This window comes from Tubulanus polymorphus, chromosome 9 (assembly GCF_964204645.1).
Source record: "Tubulanus polymorphus chromosome 9, tnTubPoly1.2, whole genome shotgun sequence".
Lineage (NCBI taxonomy): Eukaryota > Metazoa > Nemertea > Palaeonemertea > Tubulaniformes > Tubulanidae > Tubulanus > Tubulanus polymorphus.
The window spans coordinates 10,314,447-10,336,474 of record NC_134033.1 but is presented as its reverse complement, the minus strand read 5'-3'; the positions used below and the strand labels follow the sequence as shown (position 1 = coordinate 10,336,474).

Here is a 22,028-nt window from a genome sequence, read left to right as displayed (position 1 = left end):
GACTCTTGAGTTAACTCACTGAAAATGAACTGATTTTAACTCAGAGTTAATTTAACTAACTCACAACTGTGGAACTGGCCCAGCTGTTGAGTAATTATTGATTATCAGGATTTAAATTCACCATCGGAATCGTCCTACGAAAAAAATTTAATGAATAACCCTAGGTCCGATGTGCAATTTATTCCGGTCCATTAGTCCGAACTGTCAGTCGTCACCGATTTCAAGGTCGTCGAGCTGGTCATTTTCGGCATGATTTTTCGATTTTTTTTTGGTCGCCCGCCCTGTTTGTTGTTGGTTTGACGATGTATAGATGTGTTCAGCACGGTCGCTACATCAGGTTCGGAGCCGCATCTGCCGCTGCTGCTGCTGCTAGCAGAAACTACAGATCTATAACTACCTGGTCTCCGCTTGCCACAGCTTACAATGCAAGACCTAATAAAAAACTGAATGTCAGTCTTTCCAAAGGAAACGTGGTGAGTTTCAGGAGTTGGGTAAAAAGGGTCAGTAGCTTTGAAATCCTTCCTAGCTGAAATGCTCGATTTGTTATTATCATTTCAGGGTCTGTTTAAGATCGCGGAATTGCAGGATTATACCGGGTTTTATTTACTCAAAGATAACGTCGAAGCAGTCGTAGATTATTTACTGAAACAAGCTGTAAACAGCGACTCACAATCCGACAGGAAATGGAAGATGGTTGAAATAGCTGATGAGTTGTCCGATGCTTTATGTAAAGTGGCGGATATGGTATGTATAATTATTCCCCCGTATTCAGGGTCCGATCTAAGCACTTGTCTGATTGCCCGGAACAAGTATATTCTCATCAGGGCAAGTAGGTTATCATTATCATTTGTCTTCCAGGCTAGTGCAATTCTATGTCACAAAGCTTTTTTCCCACTCGATACAACCGATGATAGTGCCACCAATCGGACTGCCTGTGTAGGGCAAATAGCTTTTGGAGGGGCAAGCGAAATTTCAGATATGCTTGCCCCCCGGGCAAGTGGCTTTCATTCCTCAGATCGGACCCTGGTATTGCACCCCCCCACCCCCAGTCTGAATACCAGTCGCTGTTGCGGGTTCCCTCTAACAACTGTCAACTGTTGTTTGTAGAACGACGGCTAGGTACTGGACTACCCCCTCCCCCCTGAACCCACACTCGGGTATAGGCTATTACATGTTATTGTTAATTACAGGCTGATTGTATGCGTATGGGACATCCTGATAAACACTACTCCACAGCTGCTGAAGATACCTGTCTATTTATCGGCTCACTTGTCGAAAAGTTTGTATTCGTCGCTTTCAACCCCGGCAAACATAGAAATCCCCCAATGACATCATTTCACTCATTTGAAATTTGAGAAATAACGGGCAATACCACGATAACAGAATTACAGTCCAGGGTCCAGTTCCACAGTTTGGACTTAAGATTTAACTTTGAGTTAACTAAGTGAAAATGAAACTTTAACTCAGAGTTACTCGAATTCACAACTGTGGAACTGGGTCCAGACTCAAATCAATTATTCTGGCAAGTTAAATTTGAAATCATGACACCAAACATAGCTGATTAGAGACCTTTGGATGTTTATTTTACCTAGAAAATGTTTTTTCTATTTCGTCTGAATTATATTGGACTTAGCCACTAAGTTGTCGATATTCTGAATTAAGGGAATGTTTTACTTTACGTTGGTCAAGTTCATTAGTGAATTCCAGTTCGTATTAAATTAAGTCGCAGCAAACATACATACCTCTATATACATTTTTGGTCACTGGGGCCAGTTTTATATACTGTTACTAGTAGCTTTAACCTGGGGGTTAACTCGAATTGACTCTGACCACTGGTGTTGAAAATCTAGTGGTAATTACATATGAAAGTAATGGAATAACTTCATTGATCACGCAATGGCTTTCTAAGCCTATATTGGGGGTCTACTCTTTATTCTAAAGTGTTATTAGTATACTATCACATGAAAACACTCAAAAAAGGTCTATGTTTATTTTCTAATATCTGGAATTGTCCAGATGCTCATTATTCATACTCATTCATAAGTGATGTCATAGGTGGATATTAATAATTAGTGATGTCATAAGTGGATGGATGCAGCCGTGTTTATGCAGTGAATGTATTGATTATTTCACAGATTGAATACGAATGTTGAATTATACGATGCTCTGAAACGAGTCGCTGAGACCGGCGACCAATTTCCGACCGATGGCATCGACCAACACGTTCTGAATCTATTCATAGCCGACTTTGAAAAAAGTGGAATTCATTTAGACGAAACCAAAGTATGTAAAAAGTAAAATAGTACTGGTTACAATACTGGATGTGATTTACAGTTAGGAGATGTTACAGCGAAATAACGCGCACTCACTGGGATTGAACGGGGGTCTCGTAGAAAGCAAGCGTGCTAACCGTGAGACCAATAGAACTAGTCCAGTGGTTGTGCAGCTTGTCCTACGTAGATGCTTTACACTGATAGACCGATAGGTACAGTAAACCTTGCGTAAGTCTGATCGGTGAAAGTCGGTTAATCACTTATATATATCAGATGAATATTGATGGTCAGATATCCCTTTCAATGAAATTTGTATTCCAAAGTCGTATATAAGTCAAAAACTCATCTATCTCATAGTACGTTTCCTGACTAAGAATAAAAAAAATAAGAAAAATCGCCCACCGAAAGTCAAAGGGCTATTTCCTTCCAATTGCAGTTTGATTTCTTCCCTATTCCTGGCTTAAAATCAATGATCTATTATGTCACCAGTCATTATTGTAGTTATGGTTAGTGTATTCTACAAGCAATTATCTGAACTAATTGCTCGTAGGTGTATTAGAATAGGAAAATAATCCTGAATTATTTCAGTGTTGTTTTTAAATCATTTCTTGTACCGAAGATGTTGATTTGATTTTTCCGTTTACAGAAATAATTCTGTAAAAGTTGGTAGTTTTCAGGGAAAGGCTGGAAATATGACTTATTCGAAGTCGGACTATTTCTAAGTCGGAAGAAGATTTTTTTGGTGCCAAAAAAATCCGACTTACGCACAGTTTACGGTACCAGTATTGGTACTACGACTGTGAAAGAGTTTATTTATTGACGCAATGTTTGTGTATGAAATGTTTCAGCGTAAGAAGTTCGTCGATTTGAACACAGCTATTTATGAATTAGGAAACTCTTACATGAGATCAACTCAACAACAAGTGATTTTACCGAAATCGAATTTACCTAAAGATTTACGACATGTGTAAGTTATGTTCATATACTACAGTAGACACTCTCCCTCTCCCAATCAGGTCGCAAGTGGCCGATTCATCCAAGACTCGTTTGTCAGATCGTGGCTATTGTACACGCACAAATTCCCCTACTGAATATCGGCCGACTGACCACCGATTCCTTACGACCGGACGATCTGTTCGACCTGAGTTTGGCATAAGACTCCGTTTTTTCCGGCAATGTCTATTTGTGTAATTATAGTTTTGCTCTGGACGGAGACAACATTCGAGTGACTGGACTTTACTCCGATCATCATAACGAAAAGGTCAGTGAATTTATATTACTGGGCTGTGAATCTTCATGTTAGTAGTCAGTGTGGTTTAAGGGCTGTGAGCTTAGACGTTCAGGTTTGTCAGTTAAAGAATTAGCGTGATTTATTTCACAGATCAGAGAAGCCGCTTACCGGATATTTTTACACCCGGATCAACATCAAGAGGAAATATTGTTAGAACTGCTCGAACGTAGAAATGAACTGGCTGAAATAACCGGATTCCGAACGTACAGTCAGCGAGCTACGAAATACATGCTCGCTCAAACGCCAGGTACTGCAGCTCAGCAGCCGCGCTCAGTCGTGGTCAGTTATAATGTCTGCTTACTTATTCATCTAAGTATGAAAATTTATTTTCAGAGAAAGTGATGGAATTTCTAAATGTTTTGTCCGAAAAAACACAGAAAAGGTGAAAACGTTATCATCGAATGCGATACAAAATATTCGCTCGTACCTTTTGATCAGTTTGTATTTCGTCGGCTTGTTTGTATTTTCAGTGCGTTGAATGATTTCGAAATTCTGCGTAAAATGAAAGGTAGTGAATTGATGCAGTGGGACGTATCGTATTACAGCGGTCTAGCGCGACATAACAGGTGAATATATAGCGTAGCTCCTTTATTATAATCCCCTTATGACATCATAGATGAGAATATTCGTAGAGTAGCCGTGTTAACCAGGTTTAAAATAAGTAACGAGACGAGTAGTACTGTATAGGTTAACTGTTTATTTGACGCACGAGCTTTCGCTTCTAATGAATAGAAGCTTCATCAGGTGAATGAGTCATAGATGTGATGTTTTCATTTTTTCAGACGTAAGGTCGTTGCTATGAGTCTGGCGTCGTATTTCTCATCTTAATTCCCCCTATGACGTCGTAGATGTAATGTTTTTATTTTGTTTCAGGTGTAAGATCGACGCTATGAGTCTCGCGCCGTATTTCTCACTAGGAAGTTGTATGGACGGATTAAACAACTTGTTTCAATCGTTGTTCGGAATTCGTCTGCAGTTTGAACCGGTCGAACGCGGAGAAGTGTGGCACGACAGTGTCTCTAAACTCGTAAGTCACCGCAGGTCTCTACGATTCACCGGTTTCAATCAGTCAAGGATTCAAGATCATTGTGACAGAGTTATTGTTGTTTTATGTGTATTTCAGGCTGTTATTGATGACAATGAAGGTTGTTTGGGTCATATTTACTGTGACTTGTATGAAAGACCTGGAAAATTGCCATCGGTAAGTGATACTCCTTCCCTCTCACCGCTACAGCCCCTCACCTCCCTGCTATCTCCTTCCCTCTCCTCCCTGCTACAGCCCTTACCTCTCCTACCCGCTAAAGCCCTCGCCCTCTGTAACTTGCTACCTCCTTCCCTTTCCTCCCCGCTACCTCCTTCCCTCTCCTCCCCTCTCCTCCTTGCTACAGCCCATCCCTCTCCTACCCGCTAAAGCCCTCCCCCTCTTCTAATTGCTTCCTCCTTCCCTTTCCTTCCCGCTACCTCCTTCCCTCTCCTCCCTGCTACAGCCCTTCCCTCTCTTTTCTGCAACATCCCCCTTCCCTCTCCTCCCTGCTTCAGCCTTCTCCTACTCGCTAAATCCCTCTCCTACTTGCTACAGCCCGCTCCCTGTCCTCCCTGCTACAACCCTCCCCTCTGCTGCCTGCTTCAGCTCTCCCCTCTCCTACCCGCTCCAGTCCTTCTTTTTCCTCCCCACTACAGCCCCTCTAGTCCCCACTAAAGCCCTCCTCTCTTTTCCCCTCTACAGCTCTCCCCTCTCCTCTCTGCTACAGCTCTTTCCTCCCCTGCCCGCTAAAGCCCTCCCTTCTCAATGTAACAGTGGTTTAACTGTGATCATTATTTTCTAGGATTGCCATTTTACGATCCGCGGGGGTCGTCTGAAGAGAGATGGAAGTTATCAGAACCCGATTGTGACGTTGAGTTTAAACCTGCCTCAACCGTTCGGTGATCGACCATCTCTATTGACGCCGGGAATGGTTGAGAATTTATTCCATGAATTCGGACACGCAATGCATTCCATGTTAGGGAGAACTAGATATCAACATATCACTGGTATGTGATCTAAATACCAGAAAAGTGTTACCCCTAGAAAAGTGTGAATACCAACTGATCCTATAGGTTTCCCCTAGAACAGTGTGAATACTAGCTGATCTTACTGGTTACCCCTAGAACAGTGTGAATGCCAGCTGATCTTACTGGTTACCCCTAGAACAGTGTGAATACCGCTGCTGATCTTACTGGTTACCCCTAGAACAGTGTGAATACCAGCTGATCTTACTGGTTACCCCTAGAACAGTGTGAATACCAGCTGATCTTACTGGTTACCCCTAGAACAGCGTGAATACCAGCTGATCTTACTGGTTACCCCTAGAACAGTGTGAATACCGCTGCTGATCTTACTGGTTACCCCTAGAACAGTATGAATACCAGCTGATCTTACTGGTTACCCCTAGAACAGTATGAATACCAGCTGATCTTACTGGTTACCCCTAGAACAGTGTGAATACCGCTGCTGATCTTACTGGTAACCCCTAGAACAGTGTGAATACTAGCTGATCTTACTGGTAACCCCTAGAACAGTGTGAATACTAGCTGATCTTACTGGTTACCCCTAGAACAGTGTGAATACCGCTGCTGATCTTACAGGTTACCCCTAGAACAGCATGAATACCAGCTGATCTTCTGGGTTACCCCTAGAACAATGTGAATACCAGCTGATCTTGCAGGTTACCCCTAGAACAGCATGAATACCAGCTGATATAACCAGTTTCCACTAGAACAGTGAAAATACCAACCCCGCCCTCTTTAAGTATGTATATAAGTGAAATGTGTCTAATTAGTTGATTGATTTACAGGTACTCGCTGTTGTCATGATTTCGCTGAAGTTCCCTCCGTTTTAATGGAGTATTTCGCGTCGGATCCGAGGGTGAGTAAGTTCACTTCTGATTGCATTGTACATTGCGTTTGAAGTCATTCGATTGATTCTATTGACAGGTTTTATCCACATTTGCTCGCCATTACGAAACTGGAGAACAATTAAACTACACCGTACTAGAAGATATGTGTATGGCTAAAAACATGTTTACAGCATCGGTAAGTGGGTTAGTTCCACGGTTCAGCAACCTGTTCCACAGTTCAGCACCCAGTTCCACAATTCAGGGGCCATCCACAGTTCTGTATTAAGTTGCACAGTTTTTTATCAAGTATCATTCTATATCCAGTTAAACATCCCTGGACCCGGTCCACAGTTCTGCCTTCAGTTCCACGGTTTTGAATCCAGTTATTCAGTTCCGGACTCAGTTCCACAGTTCTGGACCCAGTGCCATATCCCTGGACCCAGTTCCATAGTTCTGTATGCAGTTCCAAAGTTCTGTATCCAGTTCCACAGTGCTGAATCCAGTTCCACAGTTCTGGAGTCAATTCCACAATTCTGGGCCCAGTTCCACAATTCTGGATACAGTTCCACAATTCTGTATCCAGTTCTGCAGTTCAGGATGAAGTTCCACAGTTCAGGATCCAGTTCCACAACGCGATTATGAACCGTTGAAATGGGTGCAGTGTTTTGTATGAATTCTATGGTATTTTATAAATCATTGAATTTAGGAGAAACAGTTACAGATTTGTTACTCGGTTCTTGACCAGCGTCTTCACGGTAAACATCCGTTACAGGGAACGACGGCTGATATCTATAACGATATACAACGTGATTATTATCATCTGAAACCAGTAACAAACACTGTAAGTATTAGTGAAAACGGTCAAATAATCAATTCACTGCGTATTCAACCTGCGATTTGTGTTAATGTATGTAAATTTGTAGGCGTGGTCTCATCGATTCTCTCATTTGATTGGTTATGGGGCTTATTATTATTCGTATTTGATGTCTCGAGCGATTGCGTCGAGAATTTGGTATAAATGCTTCCAGGCTGATCCATTTAACAGGTAACTCACATCGATATACCGTAGTACATAGATTATTATACATTAGATAGCGCTGGATCAGCTGAAAATGATCGGTTTTAATTTCAGCACGATGGGAAGGAGGTATCGTGTAAAGATTTTAAAACATGGAGGTGGAATTCCACCAGAAACACTCATATCAGGTAACATCTCACTCTGTCTCTGTCACCGATTTTTTGAGGGTACCCTCAAAATTTTTGGGAAATTTTCTGAGGGAGGGTCCTTCTCTCACTTCGCTGGGGTGCCCTTCATGATTACTTTGTGCCCTTCAATACCGTAGTCCCCCCTACTTCCGAAGATCCTGGTTACACCCTTTCCTCGGTTGGTTTATAATCTTTACTTAGCACCCTTTGTGCCCTAGGTAGCACATAGGGCTTCCACCAGTGTCCTTTACTCTTGCCTGTTGGCCGCTCTCCTGGCTTGGCTGTCTCCCATGTGAGGAGGCCCTTCTCTCGCAGTTCTCTCATCATGGAGCGCCACCTGGTTTCTCTTGGTCTGCCTCTATTCTGCCTGCCCTGCAGTGTCCATGCGAGTGCTTCGCTTGGTGATGTGTTGGCACGGTCTAACCTGTGCACCTTCGTTTTCGTTAGTTTATAACGTGTATATGTGTGTATTGTAGATATGTTGGATGAAACGCCATCTATGAGTAATTTACTACAGTCACTAGTAGAAGAGATCGATGCCTATTCAAACAACTACTAAACCTAAACCAGTTTCACACCTAGTCTCAGTATTAACGCAAGTATTTGTTTCGATATTAAACTGACAAAAGGCTTAAATCTGTGTATAAAAACTACATTTGTGTAAATAATATCGTAATGAATATTGTAGATAATAAATTGTCACTTCAAACACACCGATTGTAATCGATGAGATGGATGACGCGGTCTTCAAATCCTGGCAGAGGCTCAATTTAGGCTCACACGCCGCTCCAGCGTACTGGCGGTGAGCTCCACGAGGTGCCAAAAATACAAATATTAATTTGCTAAAATAAACTACATAAGGAATTAGGTCACTCAAAACCTCAAGGATTTAGAGAAGGGCTAAAAAACCGGGTTTAGAGCCATGGTTTTGGGTTAAATCCATCTCGCCAACTACCAGTAGTTCATGGTAGGTTGAGGAGAACTAGTTTGACACTAATCAGTTGAGAGAGATCAAACAAAATGAGGAAAAAAGAAACAGAGCTCATTTCACTTGTGTACAGTAGTTTTATTTTTACATTAAGCTCATAATACAATTAATAATATATTATAATAATATGCTATATACATGGTATAAACATGGCTCACAATACTACAAATACATAATCAATAATGAATCAACACTGAATCGAAACTCAAATCATTTTACTACAATTTAGTAATGAAACTTTAAGTTCCACAGTTGCTGGATTTACTGTCACTTTCGTTGGTTCAAATTCATAGAATTACGAAATGTTATGATTTTGATTGGACCACAAAGACTATCGGTTAGTCTCTAGAAGTTAAACTGACAGCAGTTTAACTTCAAACATGAAATTCTACCCTTCTTAATTATGAACTGTTACTATTCATCTTTGAAACACCAAGCGTTTTGTCTGCAGATCTCATTCAAAAAATGAATTAAATCCCTAGAATTATTGATCTCATTAAAAAAATGCATGAAAAACCTAGAATCACTGATTATTTAAATGACATTCTGTCGCGAGGTTGTCACACACCGTGTACCCGACAGTATTTTACTGCACATATTCTTATTATTCATGTTTTCCTGTGCTTTCCTATCACAGCTCCGACACCGATAATACCACCTATCAGTAACGCAGTGGCTCCCCCTACAATAGCCATTCCGAGTAATCCCTCTGAAATAATGTCACAGTAAACTCATTTTATATGTATAGATTAAAACTCATTGTAAAGTATGGTGTCATTTTTCATTAAACAAAATACATTTGTCTAGATTAGAATATTCAAATCCGTGCAACTAACAAAAACACTTTAGAAGAGAAGATATTGAATGAAGCGACAAGGGTTATGGTTTATTTCTTAGAAATAGCCAGCCCGATTCCGACTAGACCTCCAATAGCAGCAGCAGCAGCTCCACCGACGAGAGCAATACCCAACAAACCTTCTGCAAAAAAATTAACCAAACTTCAAACTAAACGCTAACAATTAGATCACACAGTGAAACTAAAGACGAAACTATTTCAATTCTTGGTTAAGGTGTAGAGGATTGTGAATTTTAAATAAGTAAAACAAATAAGAAATGTAGCCAAACCCGCTTATTCCGGACTGGATTAATCCGGATTTTTGTCTTATGCGGACAATATTTACGGTCCATTTGTTCATTAATAATGTACAAGAAAATGACTTTTAATCTGGATTTCGCATAAACCTGATGGATTTTTTAACGGTCCCAAATAATCCGAATTAAGCGGATTCTACAGAGTGATAAACAAGCAACGAGTGAATGTAATGAAAACTGACAGTCCCGGAGACGGAGAAGGGAGATGGTGGTAACGCGTTATCGGTAGTTTTTCTTACCGTTTCTCATTTTCTTCTCGATATATCGTTTAAGACACGAGGCTTGATGATTATTGGGTTCCACCAATAGAATTGCGTCTACGTACTTCTTAGCTTTCTGATATTCCTTCAAAAAAACAACAAAACGAGCACATCATCATCAGAAAACCCGTTATGAGTAAGAAGCTCACTGTTAGAGGTACGAATAGCTCATCGAGAGCCTCATCACGTGTAACCAACGAAATCTAGGATGAGAACTTTTGTAGATACAACGAGCGACACGTCGATTCTTTGTAGAGATTAGATTTCATGCAATTAAACGAGTATTTAGGAGAATATATTGGTCAAAAAACATGTAAGTTTAACCAGTTAATTTGTATTAAATTTGATAATGAATGATTTAAATAGGAAATTAATCTAAGATCAGTGTTCAAATTTATTTAAGATCAGAGTTTAAATTCTATATGTTATTAATTTCAGATCAGCATTTCATCATTTCATGTTCGTAATGTCTCGATATTAAAATCCAATAGGATTTGTGTGATCTAATTGTTAATAATCCTATAACTCCTAAAGAAAGGTCTTCTTCGCATTAATGGAGCCAACTACACTCACTACACCACCAGCTGTGGCAGCTACATGAAGCCCAGTAAGGATCAACATACCTTCAGTTTAGCATTGCCGATCGTTAGATAATAAAGGTAATCTCTTTTAGCAGTTTCATCTTGAGTTCGGTGAAATAATTCTATAAAGAAATTCAATAAGTAAGGGTCACAGGGACTTGACAAAAACAATTTTTGACCCCAGTATCCTAGGTACTATATGTAAAAAACTTTTTATGTAGGCCTATAGTAACTGGGGTAAAAAATTTTTTTTGTCAGGTCCCCAGGTAATGAAATAGATAACCCATTGCTGGGGTGTGATCAAACAGGCTCATTGGAAGCAATTGCCAATTACCAATATGTTGCCAATATGAATTTATATTTATTAAATAATTTTCATTTATAATGGCATTCATCATCCTCGCTTGCCAGTGTTTGATTGCCGCCCGCTGGAGCTCACGCCAACACAAACCCTTCATTGGTCTATTACAAAACCCTTCACATTGGTCTATTACAATTTGCGGGTAGAATTTGTGTTGGCACAAGCATCACCGGGCAGCAATCAGACACTACTGGCAAACGAGGATGGGTATTCATGAAAATTTCATTCAGCTTTCACGTCACTGTTACCTTCTAATAGTGAAATCCCTCGCCGTAAATCATTAGAATATCGACTCCTAATGAGACACCATGAATAATCAAATTGCGCTTTGTCACTGGGTATTCCCCCGCGTCTTAATTGAGTTTCAAAAATCTGTTCAAAATGCTGTAAAAAAAATCAACATTCGAAATCACGACCCAGTAAACTGGGTAAATCCTCAGAACCTCCTCTCCTCGGGGACAGCTTCTCTTTGAGAACTGGTTCAATCTCGGAGCCGTTGAAGTTACCTTTAAGTCTTCAGTTTCGACAGTTTCTCTCATTACAGCTTCGACAGCCTCCATCATTAATTGCACGGAGCACCGCCTGGCGGTTGAGTTCACAGCGAGGAATGGTCTCAGAAGCAACTAGGGTTGGGGTTGGGATCGGATCTGCCGAAACCTAGGGTTGCACCAGGGAGAGAGGATAGGGTAAGGATACCCCGCGAAATATCTGGTTATAAATGCTAGGGTTAGAATAATCGTGTACGCGTACAATATATATCTGATTGAATTGCTTTACTTCCGGGGTACTGTAGTGACCTGGATTGAGTCGCTACTTATCCGCTGAATTGAACTGCTATTTTTAGTCTATTTCTACGTTGATTCCGCATTGTTTCGCCCTTTAACTATCAAATAATTATCAAATATCTGTAATACCCGCCGAACAAGGATTATTTAACCCGCTATAGGTATAGTGGTTTAAATTGCGATAAATTCCACCCAAAACAGTTAATATTCTTTCGTTGACAACCAGTGTAAACAACATGGCCGCCGATCATGTTTACTTCCGGCTGTCAAAATAATTTTAAAAAAAAACGTAACGAAAAACATTCAGCAAAAACGATGAATACGTTTTCTCATGACAGCAGCAGCCGCAGCGGGGCTTAACTGAGACTAGCCTAGAGCGAGAATATGGGAAATAATGACAATCGACCGACCAGCAGCAGCAGCGGAGGTCGAGCCGCCGGGGCCGGACGAGTTGGCAGCGGTCGAGGGAGACTGATAATGAACTCTACGAATAGAAAGAGTAAAATTCGAATGGTCGATTTGAGTTTTCAGTTTCATCCTGAAGACGATCAGAACAATAATGAAAACAAGAAACTGATGCAACTATCTGCTCGCACAGTTCGTACTGGTAACATCAATGTTAAAGGTAGGCTTGAAAAAGCTATAGACCCTTAACCTTGTAAAAGAGTAAACTGGTTGTGACGCCTATCCTTCTTCTATCCTAACTTCCAAGAATCTTCAGTATGACGGGAACTTAATTGAAAGAAAAGTAGGGCCTAAGTTAGTTAGTTACCTATCGTTGGTGGTCATCCTCGCTCGGCAGATTTTGATTGCCGCCCACTGAAGCTCGCGCCAACACACCCTGGCCGCAAACCTTTCGTCGGTCTATTACACTGCCCATGATTTCTTGGGCAGGCAGGTTCCCGCTCGGCGCCCACCGGTCTATATCTAGCCAATCAGATGCGTGGTATTTATGGAGCAAACGTCATGCCAGTTAAAGCGCATCTGATTGGCTAGATATATAGTTAAGCGGGCGACAATTAAACCCTCGCAAGCAAGGATGTTGGTGCTAGGCTATTAAAGCTTTTATAATCGGATGGAAATCTCCGATCATGAAACCAAACCACTGACGGGTTACTGAATAAGTCGACGCGATCCAGTTTTAACCACTGGTTAACCAATATAAGCAAAAACGATTTCTTTTATTATTTTCTGTTGTTTGTTCACAGGTAATAACCGCCAGAGAACTGGTAATCGTAAATTACACAATTACCATCGACAATTACGCAATGACATCGATAAAATACTGGCCGCTGATTCTGCTGTAGAGGACGATAATGATAATGTGTTCATCAATGGATTTAATTCAAAACATCTTCAAACAAAGGTACAACAAATTTTAAAACAAACAATATTCACTGTTAGATGGGTTATAGAACCAAAATGAGCTTAGACTGGTCTTAATAGTTGTTAGATTGGTTGTAGAACCAAAATGAGCTTAGACTGGTCTTAAGTTGTTAGATTGGATATGGAACCAAAATGAACTTAGACTGGTCTTAAGTTGTTAAATTGGATTTAGAACTAAAATGAGCTTAGACTGGTCTTAAGTTGTTAGATTGGATATGGAACCAAAATGAGCGTAGACTGGTCTTAAGTTGTTGGATTGGCTATAGAACCAAATGAGCTTAGACTGGTCCTAAGTTGTTAGATTGGTTGTAGAACCAAAATGAACTTAGACTGGTCTTAAGTTGTTAGATTGGTTGTAGAACCAAATGAGCTTAGACTGGTCTTCAAGTTGTTAGATTGGTTGTAGAACCAAAATGAGCGTAGACTGGTCTTAAGTTGTTGGATTGGCTATAGAACCAAATGAGCTTAGACTGGTCCTAAGTTGTTAGATTGGTTGTAGAACCAAAATGAGCTTAGAATGGTCTTAAAAGTTGGTTATAGAACTGAAATGAGCTTAGACTGGTTTTAAATTCAATCCTTGACTTTGCAAAAATGACTCTAATGGAGTTACAAACAGAGAGAATAAACGAAACAATTGTTCTGTAAAATCATAGGTTGAACAACAGAAGGAGTATATTAAACTAGCGAAGGCTCTTTTACAAACGAACAGAACTCAACTATCAACGTCGCAGAGTCTGAATGATATCCCTGCGTCTACTTACCGCTCAAATACAACTCATTCCTATCTGACTCCTACCGAGTTACGAGATCAACCTATCACTGATCTCGACCTCAAACTAGGACGACCCACCAGGACGACGTATGTTCCCTGATGTTATGTAGATTTTCACAATTTCTCCAAGTAAAAACTGAGGAATGAATAGATAATCTGTGCTGTTTGTTGTGTGAATTTTCAGATTGTTGCGTCATCGACAGAGAAGTAACTCGGCTCAACTCAACAGTAATCAGTTTCTGTTAGAAGCGAGAAAAGTTTCAAAGAAAGGTAAGAAAAACAAAACCATTCGATCCTCCCAGATTCCCGCTGCCTCACCCAACAGCAGGTTTTCTGATTTTGTGAAATTTTTTTTTAGATGTGAGAACTCGTCCAGCTACAGCATGTGTGTCGCATCGTGAGTAAGTATCTTATCTTGACTCCCTCTCTCCTTATTCCCCTTCTTCCCTCCCTCTTTATCTCCTCTCTGATGCTCCTCTTGCCCTGTGTCTCTCCTCTCCCTGTCTCTCCTCTTGCTCTGTGTCTCTCCTCTCCCTGCCTCTCCTCTTGCCCTGTGTCTCTCCTCTCTGCCTGTCTCCTCTCTGCCTGTGTCTCTCCTCTCTCCCTGTCTCCCTCAAAGACTGAAAGGTAATCAGGATTCTGCGGATTTGAATGAATGTTTACTTTATGTTGTTTGTTCTAGTGCTATTTTATGTTTCTTGTGTTCTCTCCTCTCCTCAACCCTTATCTAGTGTGTACATGATCTCCTCATGTAGTTTAAGTTGTAGGAAGCTATCATTTTCATGGTTGATATATTTAAATTTTTTAGATTATCTGTATCATTTTTCAGTATGAAACTATTCGATTTTTGTAGACGTCGTTTCAATCCCGATGTTGTAGATGGAGAATCTGTTCATTCTTTCCTCACTGGTGCAAGATATAACAGGTACCGTACCATATACGAGTGGATCAGCTACTGTACCACCCAGGGTGGATCAGGTACCACTGATGAGAGTGGATCAGTTACGTTTAGGTAGAAAAGCCTGTACACACTGACAAGGATTTCAGATCAATTTAAAACCCACACAGATATTTGAAAGATAATAACAAATTTTATTTTTAGAGAATTAGAATTGAAATAAACAATGTTTGGTACTCTCACTGGAGATCATCGTCAACACCTTGATTCCTTAAAAACTCCTACAAAACGCAAAATGCTTTTCAGGGTGCTTGAATCTCCTTTGATTTGAGCAAAATGCCCAAAACTCCTTTAATTTTGAGAGACAATTAGACATTTTTGTCTAGTTTGTAGTTGTACAGTAGACTGAATTCATGATTAAACTGTACTGATTTAGGATCAATCTACTGTAATGGGGTACCGGCACACACCAGTTGGCATGAATACACTCAGTTATACACATTAAAAATAAGTTCTTTTTCGATGAACTTCAAACTGGATTTTCAGGTTCCCAAATGGAAATGTTGTCAAACAAGTCGACGTTCTCAATGAGTGTATGGTATAGTTTTACTGGTTACCTGGCGGATCTTCGCCTGCCATAGGTGGAATCCTCGATTGCCACAGTAGCGGTGCCGGTACCCCATTGGCATTAAAGTGATGCAGACACTCACTCGAAATTTAAAATTTTCCTCTTTAAAACTCCTTACATCCAGGAATGACTGATCTGTAGGGACCCCTGTACCACTTAAAAGTTTGGATCTGGTACCATCCCTCTCGGAGTGGGTTAAGCCTCTAGCGGGTTACCTTTGCTCATTCATAAATCAGAGTGAGTTAAGCCTCTAACAGGTTACCTTTACTCATTCAGAGTGGGTTTAGCGGCTAAAAGGTAACTGTGTGTTGTGTTTTTAGGGCTCATCATTTCGATGCTAGAAGTTTAGATCGTTATGGAGTATTTCTACCGAGATCCAACCCAGCCGGTTGTTTTATCAATCTCAAACCAAAAATTACGCAATCTCAACAAACAGAAGATTATCTACTAACTCCACCCGGTGAGTATTTTTGTTACTATTACAGATAACACAACTGATGAGAAATATTTCATTAATTCCCGACTCAATTTCTGGGCCACGATTTTATTATCAATACGAAAGACCAGAAAAATGATCGTTTTTATTTCTTTATCAGATTCACCGTCATCGAGTTGTAGTGATCTGGATAAGGCCGGAAAGTTCCCGCCTCAAACAGCGCCACCTATGCAGCAGCGCGCTGGTACCGCATCGGCGCGTCTGGTGACTACAGCTCGGAGTCACGCCGGAGTCAGACAGGTGTGGGGTACAGAGGATGACTCAATGACTCAACCCGGTTACAACATCAATCACATGTACGAACAATTCAGAGATTCACCTGAAACTCTCAACGTGAAAGGTACTATATTCTTCTCGACCTCTTTTCATTTATTTGCTGTTTTATTTTAGTTTTTAACTAAATTTCGTTAGTCCTTTAACTCGGTTCTTACTGTTGTGTATTTGTTTTCATTACTCTACCCGATAACAGCTTATGGTAAAAAGAAGAAATTACATTCTAGATTCCATGTAGTTATTACTAATTCTTTAAAGGTAGAAATTCCTGTGTGCGGCACCTCCTTGCACTGAGTTAGTGATTCCCTCTCTTATGAGAGAAACAGTTCCTCCACCGCACAGGGGACACCTCCAATTGAATCGGCAGCTCCTACACAGCACAGGAGACACCTCCAGTGCAATCAGCATCTCTTCCACAGCAAAGGAGACACCTCCAATTCAATCAGCATCTCTTCCACAGCACAGGAGACACCTCCAATTCGATCAGCAGTTCCTCCACAGCACAGGAGACACCCCCAATTCGATCAGCATCTCTTCCACAGCACAGGAGACACCCCCAATTCGATCAGCAGTTCCTCCACAGCACAGGAGACACCCCAAATTCGATCAGCATCTCTTCCACAGCACAGGAAACACCCCCAATTCGATCAGCAGTTCCTCCACAGCACAGGAGACGCCCCCAGTTCGATCAGCATCTCTTCCACAGCACAGGAGACACCTCCAATTCGATCAGCAGTTCCTCCACAGCACAGGAGACACCCCCAATTCGATCAGCATCTCTTCCACAGCACAGGAGACACCTCCAATTCGATCAGCAGTTCCTCCACAGCACAGGAGCCACCTCCAATTCGATCAGCATCTCTTCCACAGCACAGGAGACACCTCCAACTGGATCAGCAGTTCCTCCACAGCACAGGAGACACCCCCAATTCGATCAGCATCTCTTCCACAGCACAGGAGACACCCCCAATTCGATCAGCAGTTCCTCCACAACACAGGAGACACCCCCATTCGATCAGCATCTCTTCCACAGCACAGGAGACACCTCCAATTCGATTAGCAGTTCCTCCACAGCACAGGAGACACCCCCAATTCGATCAGCATCTCTTCCACAGCACAGGAGACACCCCCAATTCGATTAGCAGTTCCTCCACAGCACAGGAGACACCCCCAATTCGATCAGCATCTCTTCCACAGCCCAGGAGACACCTCCAATTCGATTAGCAGTTCCTCCACAGCACAGGAGACACCCCCAATTCGATCAGCATCTCTTCCACAGCACAGGAGACACCTCCAATTCGATCAGCAGTTCCTCCACAGCACAGGAGACACCCCAAATTCAATCAGCATCTCTTCCACAGCACAGGAGACACCCTCAATTCGATCAGCATCTCTTCCACAGCACAGGAGACACCTCCAATTCAATCAGCAGTTCCTCCACAGCACAGGAGACACCTCCAATTCAATCAGCAGCTCTTCACTATGACGATTTAGTAGATCATGAAACATTTTAATCATCTCCACAAATATGCACTTCCCCATTGTATCTACTGTATCTACTTTATCTACTGATGTATAGTTTTACACTTCTCACTTGTATTTGTCCCATCAATATGAGGCTTATTCAAATTGTTCATGATTTATTCATTTCTAGGAACCGGACTCACTTGTGGATCAGCAACCACCGCTATTAACATTCCTTCCAGACCCAAAAGTGCCCACAAACTCGCTGGTAAGTTTAACAAATCCGGATCATTTATCGAGAACTAGATTTTTATTGAAGTGTGTAAAACTGGAAAATTCATTTGCTTTAGGCGTCACTCCGTCGATGACTGAACCAGTGGCAGCCCGCGGGCTTCCTAGTATCACGGGATCATCGATCTGTCTGGCACCACCTACCGACGAACATAGAACTACTCAAGAGAGATTAAATGAAGCAGCGAATTACGAACAGAAATTACTGGAAGCTGAGAAAGAGAGGTCACAACGGCGCGAGGACAAGAGGTCGCTATCACGTGAGAACGCTGAGGAATCGGAGGACGAGGAGCAGGTGATTCCTCAGGATTCGATTCTCGTTGGCTCCGGAGTTTCGATTCCTCGACTCGAAAATATTAAGATAGAAGACGAAATCACTGCGAATAACAGACAGCTGTTAACTCCGCCCCCAAACACGCCTACTGACACAGAATGCCACACCCCTCTACACTTTACAACTATAGATGAACAAGATCTGAATATTGATGATATTGAGGATGAAGATGGTGCTGCTGCCTCTCCTGCTGCTGCTGCTGATGATGACGATAATGTTCGATTCTTTCTGACTGAAGAGGGCGGCGGTGCTGGTGAGTTTCTTGTCACTGTAGCAGCAGAGGATGAGAAACTCAGTGATATGGGAGGAGCAGGAGATGGTACTGAATCACTACTGACCGACCACCAGCCTACAGATACACAACACGCTGATACACCACAAGCCGATACACTACACAATACACCTGATAAACTGCAGAATAAGACGGTGGATACACCTGTGGATACTCTTGATACACCTGATACTAATAGATGTTTTCTGGGACATGGACAATGTTTACACGGAGATAAGGATCAGGATAGCCTGGAGACAGCAGCTGTGGTAAATGAGGAGGTTATCAACGATGAAGAGAACGATGATGCTGCAGCTGCGGCTAATGACGAAGAGAATGAGGATTCTGCAGCTGCAGCTAGCGATGAAGAAGAAAACGAGGATGATTTGATCCACCAACCTGTAATCGCTGTAGATATTACCGAACGACCAAAGAGCGTAGAACAAAAGTCAGTGACGTGGGGCGATATCAGTGAGCGTGAGCAAGAGGACTAGAATCAGTGTGCAGGAGCAGGAGCTGCTAGCATCATCCCATTTCAGCACTTGAGAAAATCTCTAATATCAGACTGTGATAAACAATATATATGTGATACAATCTGATGAGATGTGATTGAATTTTGCGGTGATGTAATTATTTTAAATGAGGAATTTTTGTCTCTATTTACGAAACTTTTGAAAGCGGTAATTTTGTGAATATATTGTAGGTTATCGCGGGCAGTAGGAAAATGAATCTCAGACGTACACAGAAACCCATCCCAGGGGAACTACGGGGCTGAAGGGTCCTGGGAACTCTGATCGACCTCAAGAGATCTGCAGCTAAAGTTACAGGGGTGCAGGTTCCCTAAGAACACCTTGTGCTTGTGGTGTACTTGTAAATAGTAACCGTCATACCTAGATTTCATTGAAATGTATGCATGATAAATCTGTTCTTGATAAGATGTTCTAGATAAGATCCACCTATAACATCACGACTCTATTTAGAAGCCATCTTACTGGGATGTTTTATAATTGCCATGTTTTTTTTACTGAGTTGCTTTATTTTGCTTTGTTTGTGACATGTTAATGACTTGATATCAATTCTTGTTGAGCGATTTTTGCTTTTATTAGTTTTTTTTTTGTGGTGAAAGTTTGTTAAATGTTGTACTTAACCACTCGTCCATACCAACCTACTGAGTAAAATCCGTCCATTTTCTAGAAATTTACAAGGAATTGTTTGATGTGTTATTTTTTGTACTCTGGAATTCGGTTGATGATTCCATGATTGTCGATCCAATAATTTAAAGTAATTTCAGGGCAGGCGGAGCTGGGGCGGCTTAAGATGGCCAGTAATTTCGCCAAATGATGATTTTTTCATCTAGGTTATTCGAAAAACCTCAGCTGCCTGCGCTAACCCCCGAAAACGTATTTTGTAATCGACTATGAAACAGCTGCGTCTAAAAAACATTACCAGATAACTGTCGTCTCTTATAGCCGCAGAACATACGAAACGAAACCATTCGAACAGAATTTCTCAGAATCCCCCGAACCTCTTGGAAAAACAGACGCAAATTTTTCGCGCGGGTTACACCTCGCGCCGTCAGGTATGAACCGGGCCAATGTCGCCTTGCTTCCGCCGGCCCTGAATTTTAGCTGGTTTTGAAATTGTTATGTTACTTATGACTACCTAGTATCGATTACTATGGGAACTATGGAACCAGGTCATGGAATCACTCTCAGAATCTGACAATCAAATATAAATCTAATATAGCTTATATTTGTATGAATCGGACGGGTTTCATATAATCAATAAATGCACACGTGAAAAAATATAATTCAAGTTTATATTTTAATACGACTTTTGCCTTATGTTTGTTTTACCGGTTTAAAAGTGATTGATTCCAGGGATCCAGACTGGACGAGCACTATTTTTAAAAATAGTTACGGAGGATTGACCGAACCTTCTTCACCGAATGAATTACAAATTCGAACAGTTTCAAAACAACTGTGTTGACGCATGTGAAGCTTATACCCCATCTGTGTGGTCAATTAATTTACTTGGCCTAAGTTATGGGTTCAGCTTGGCGATTGTGCCAAGAACAAACTCTATCCAGTGGTCATGGTACAGTGAACTTACTGACGTTTTAAGATTTTGACGTTGAATTAAAGATGCACCGTGGGTAAAATAATACCTTCCGTTTCTTGATCCATAATCGTATCCAAACTCATCCTCCCCCGGCAGGGATTCGAACCTGATGGCATCGAGATTGCCACGCTACGAAACCCTGCCACACAAGACCGAGTGCGCAGCTACACGCGCGGCTTAGATTATGTCATCATTACTAATGATGACGGCTAATTTAGCCAATCAGATATCCCGTTTATTTTTAGCCCGGGTTTATCCCATTTATAGTTCTTCCGTGAAATTTACCTCAGCGATTATACAACGAGCAATCCGATTGGTGCCGCAAGTTTTCGCGCGGCAAAGCTCAAACGTGGAGAACGGATAATAAGATAAAAGAACCCACTATGTACAAATTAAACGAATTTCAAATAGAGACGATGATCTCTAGGGTGAGATCGAAACGTCGTGTATTTCATTTAGATTTTTTGAATAAATAATTTCTCGATCTTAAAATTATTTTTATTTGTACAAAGTGGCGGGTTTTTATCGTATCATCCCATCCCGTTGTCCACGTTTGAGTGTGGTTATCGTACTAGAACACTAACAACACGTTCAAATACTGGCTAAATATATTAACTAAAGATAGGAATTGGCGCATTCACAGTAATCATTGCACACCTCATCTAAATTAACGGACCTAATTTATGACGGTTAGTTCCCCGTTGCCCATGGGGGCACTCTTTGAGATCGAAGAATCCGTTTGCCTCCAATCGTACTCTGTATTGGTCACATGACTTTTTGGAGAGTCCAAAACTTCCTTTCTGTCGAGGTGGTGTGATTCGGATTTTGTGTGGAGCCAACCGGAGTTTCGGGTGGAGACCTCGGAGGTCATAAAAGAGTACTACCCTATGAATTATCATATAAACCGCTCTGCTTCCATTATGCACATAATTCAACAGTCATTCTCCGTTCGGCGCCTTCATGGGGATCAAATTGAAATTGCACTGAAAAACATCTTGAAATGAGCTAACAGCCAAACCAAGTTCTTGGTTCTTTCGCCAATAATGCATTGTATCCAGTGAGAACAGCAACCCCCAACTTCGACATCGAGGAAGACTTTAGGAAATGCTTTCCAAATTGCAGCCTCAAAATCGATGACCACTGTTTCAATGCTTGTTTCAGCATCAAAAACAATATGTTTAATTACAACATAGGAGTTGCCCTTATTTCGACCAGACATGAAGCAGAACAGGAGGAGAACTTTTTGCTGTTGTCACCTGACGGAGGCGGGTAAACTAAACAACTGCAAAAACGGCTCCTTCATTACTCTATGTGCTGTCTG

The 22,028-nt window shown here is 41.4% G+C and overlaps 3 protein-coding genes across 4 annotated transcripts; 2 read left to right on the top strand and 1 right to left on the bottom strand.

Annotated features, from left to right (window-relative positions):
• The first annotated feature begins 237 nt into the window (after positions 1–237).
• On the top strand, positions 238–8,703 carry LOC141910712 (mitochondrial intermediate peptidase-like). Of its 2 annotated transcripts, XM_074801447.1 has the most exons (19): positions 238–473; positions 559–744; positions 1,191–1,279; positions 2,136–2,283; positions 3,122–3,240; positions 3,471–3,534; positions 3,655–3,811; positions 3,898–3,946; positions 4,035–4,130; positions 4,438–4,591; positions 4,688–4,765; positions 5,391–5,595; positions 6,399–6,469; positions 6,538–6,636; positions 7,147–7,281; positions 7,364–7,485; positions 7,573–7,646; positions 8,123–8,241; positions 8,335–8,703. In XM_074801447.1, exons 1-18 carry the CDS (start codon positions 303–305, stop codon positions 8,203–8,205), a joined length of 2,100 nt encoding a protein of 699 aa, XP_074657548.1. In that variant the 5' UTR covers positions 238–302; the 3' UTR covers positions 8,206–8,241; positions 8,335–8,703. The 2 variants fall into 2 exon arrangements, with proteins under 2 accessions (XP_074657548.1, XP_074657547.1); XM_074801446.1 differs by lacking the exon at positions 8,335–8,703 and having other exon boundaries at positions 8,123–8,321.
• A 1-nt stretch (position 8,704) lies between these two features.
• On the bottom strand, positions 8,705–11,588 carry LOC141910713 (mitochondrial fission 1 protein-like). The gene is made up of 5 exons (XM_074801448.1): positions 11,495–11,588; positions 11,237–11,372; positions 10,670–10,749; positions 10,026–10,131; positions 8,705–9,612 (listed from the first exon to the last, which is right to left on the bottom strand). The coding sequence occupies exons 1-5, from the start codon at positions 11,549–11,551 to the stop codon at positions 9,521–9,523; spliced, it is 471 nt and encodes a 156-aa protein (XP_074657549.1). The 5' UTR covers positions 11,552–11,588; the 3' UTR covers positions 8,705–9,520.
• Positions 11,589–11,620: 32 nt separating this feature from the next.
• Positions 11,621–20,375, top strand: LOC141910711 (uncharacterized). Its single transcript, XM_074801445.1, has 11 exons — positions 11,621–11,674; positions 12,115–12,398; positions 12,982–13,139; positions 13,813–14,018; positions 14,116–14,201; positions 14,290–14,332; positions 14,785–14,856; positions 15,778–15,917; positions 16,054–16,293; positions 17,881–17,958; positions 18,041–20,375. Exons 2-11 carry the CDS (start codon positions 12,158–12,160, stop codon positions 19,078–19,080), a joined length of 2,304 nt encoding a protein of 767 aa, XP_074657546.1. The 5' UTR covers positions 11,621–11,674; positions 12,115–12,157; the 3' UTR covers positions 19,081–20,375.
• The last annotated feature ends 1,653 nt before the right edge of the window (positions 20,376–22,028 follow it).

Bases quoted from the DNA above. Each gene is read 5' to 3' on its own strand.
- LOC141910711 (XM_074801445.1), top strand. From the start codon at position 12,158: ATGGGAAATAATGACAATCGACCGACCAGCAGCAGCAGCGGAGGTCGA. The intron at 15,918-16,053 runs GTGAGTATTTTT...TTTCTTTATCAG, and splicing joins TTATCTACTAACTCCACCCG to ATTCACCGTCATCGAGTTGT. The intron at 17,959-18,040 runs GTAAGTTTAACA...CATTTGCTTTAG, and splicing joins AAGTGCCCACAAACTCGCTG to GCGTCACTCCGTCGATGACT.
- LOC141910712 (XM_074801447.1), top strand. From the start codon at position 303: ATGTATAGATGTGTTCAGCACGGTCGCTACATCAGGTTCGGAGCCGCA. The intron at 1,280-2,135 runs GTTTGTATTCGT...ATTATTTCACAG, and splicing joins ATCGGCTCACTTGTCGAAAA to ATTGAATACGAATGTTGAAT. The intron at 4,766-5,390 runs GTAAGTGATACT...ATTATTTTCTAG, and splicing joins GACCTGGAAAATTGCCATCG to GATTGCCATTTTACGATCCG.
- LOC141910713 (XM_074801448.1), bottom strand. From the start codon at position 11,551: ATGATGGAGGCTGTCGAAGCTGTAATGAGAGAAACTGTCGAAACTGAA. The intron at 11,373-11,494 runs GTAACTTCAACG...TTTTTTTTACAG, and splicing joins TCGAAACTGAAGACTTAAAG to CATTTTGAACAGATTTTTGA. The intron at 9,613-10,025 runs GTAAGAAAAACT...ATTTTTTTGCAG, and splicing joins CGAGAAGAAAATGAGAAACG to AAGGTTTGTTGGGTATTGCT.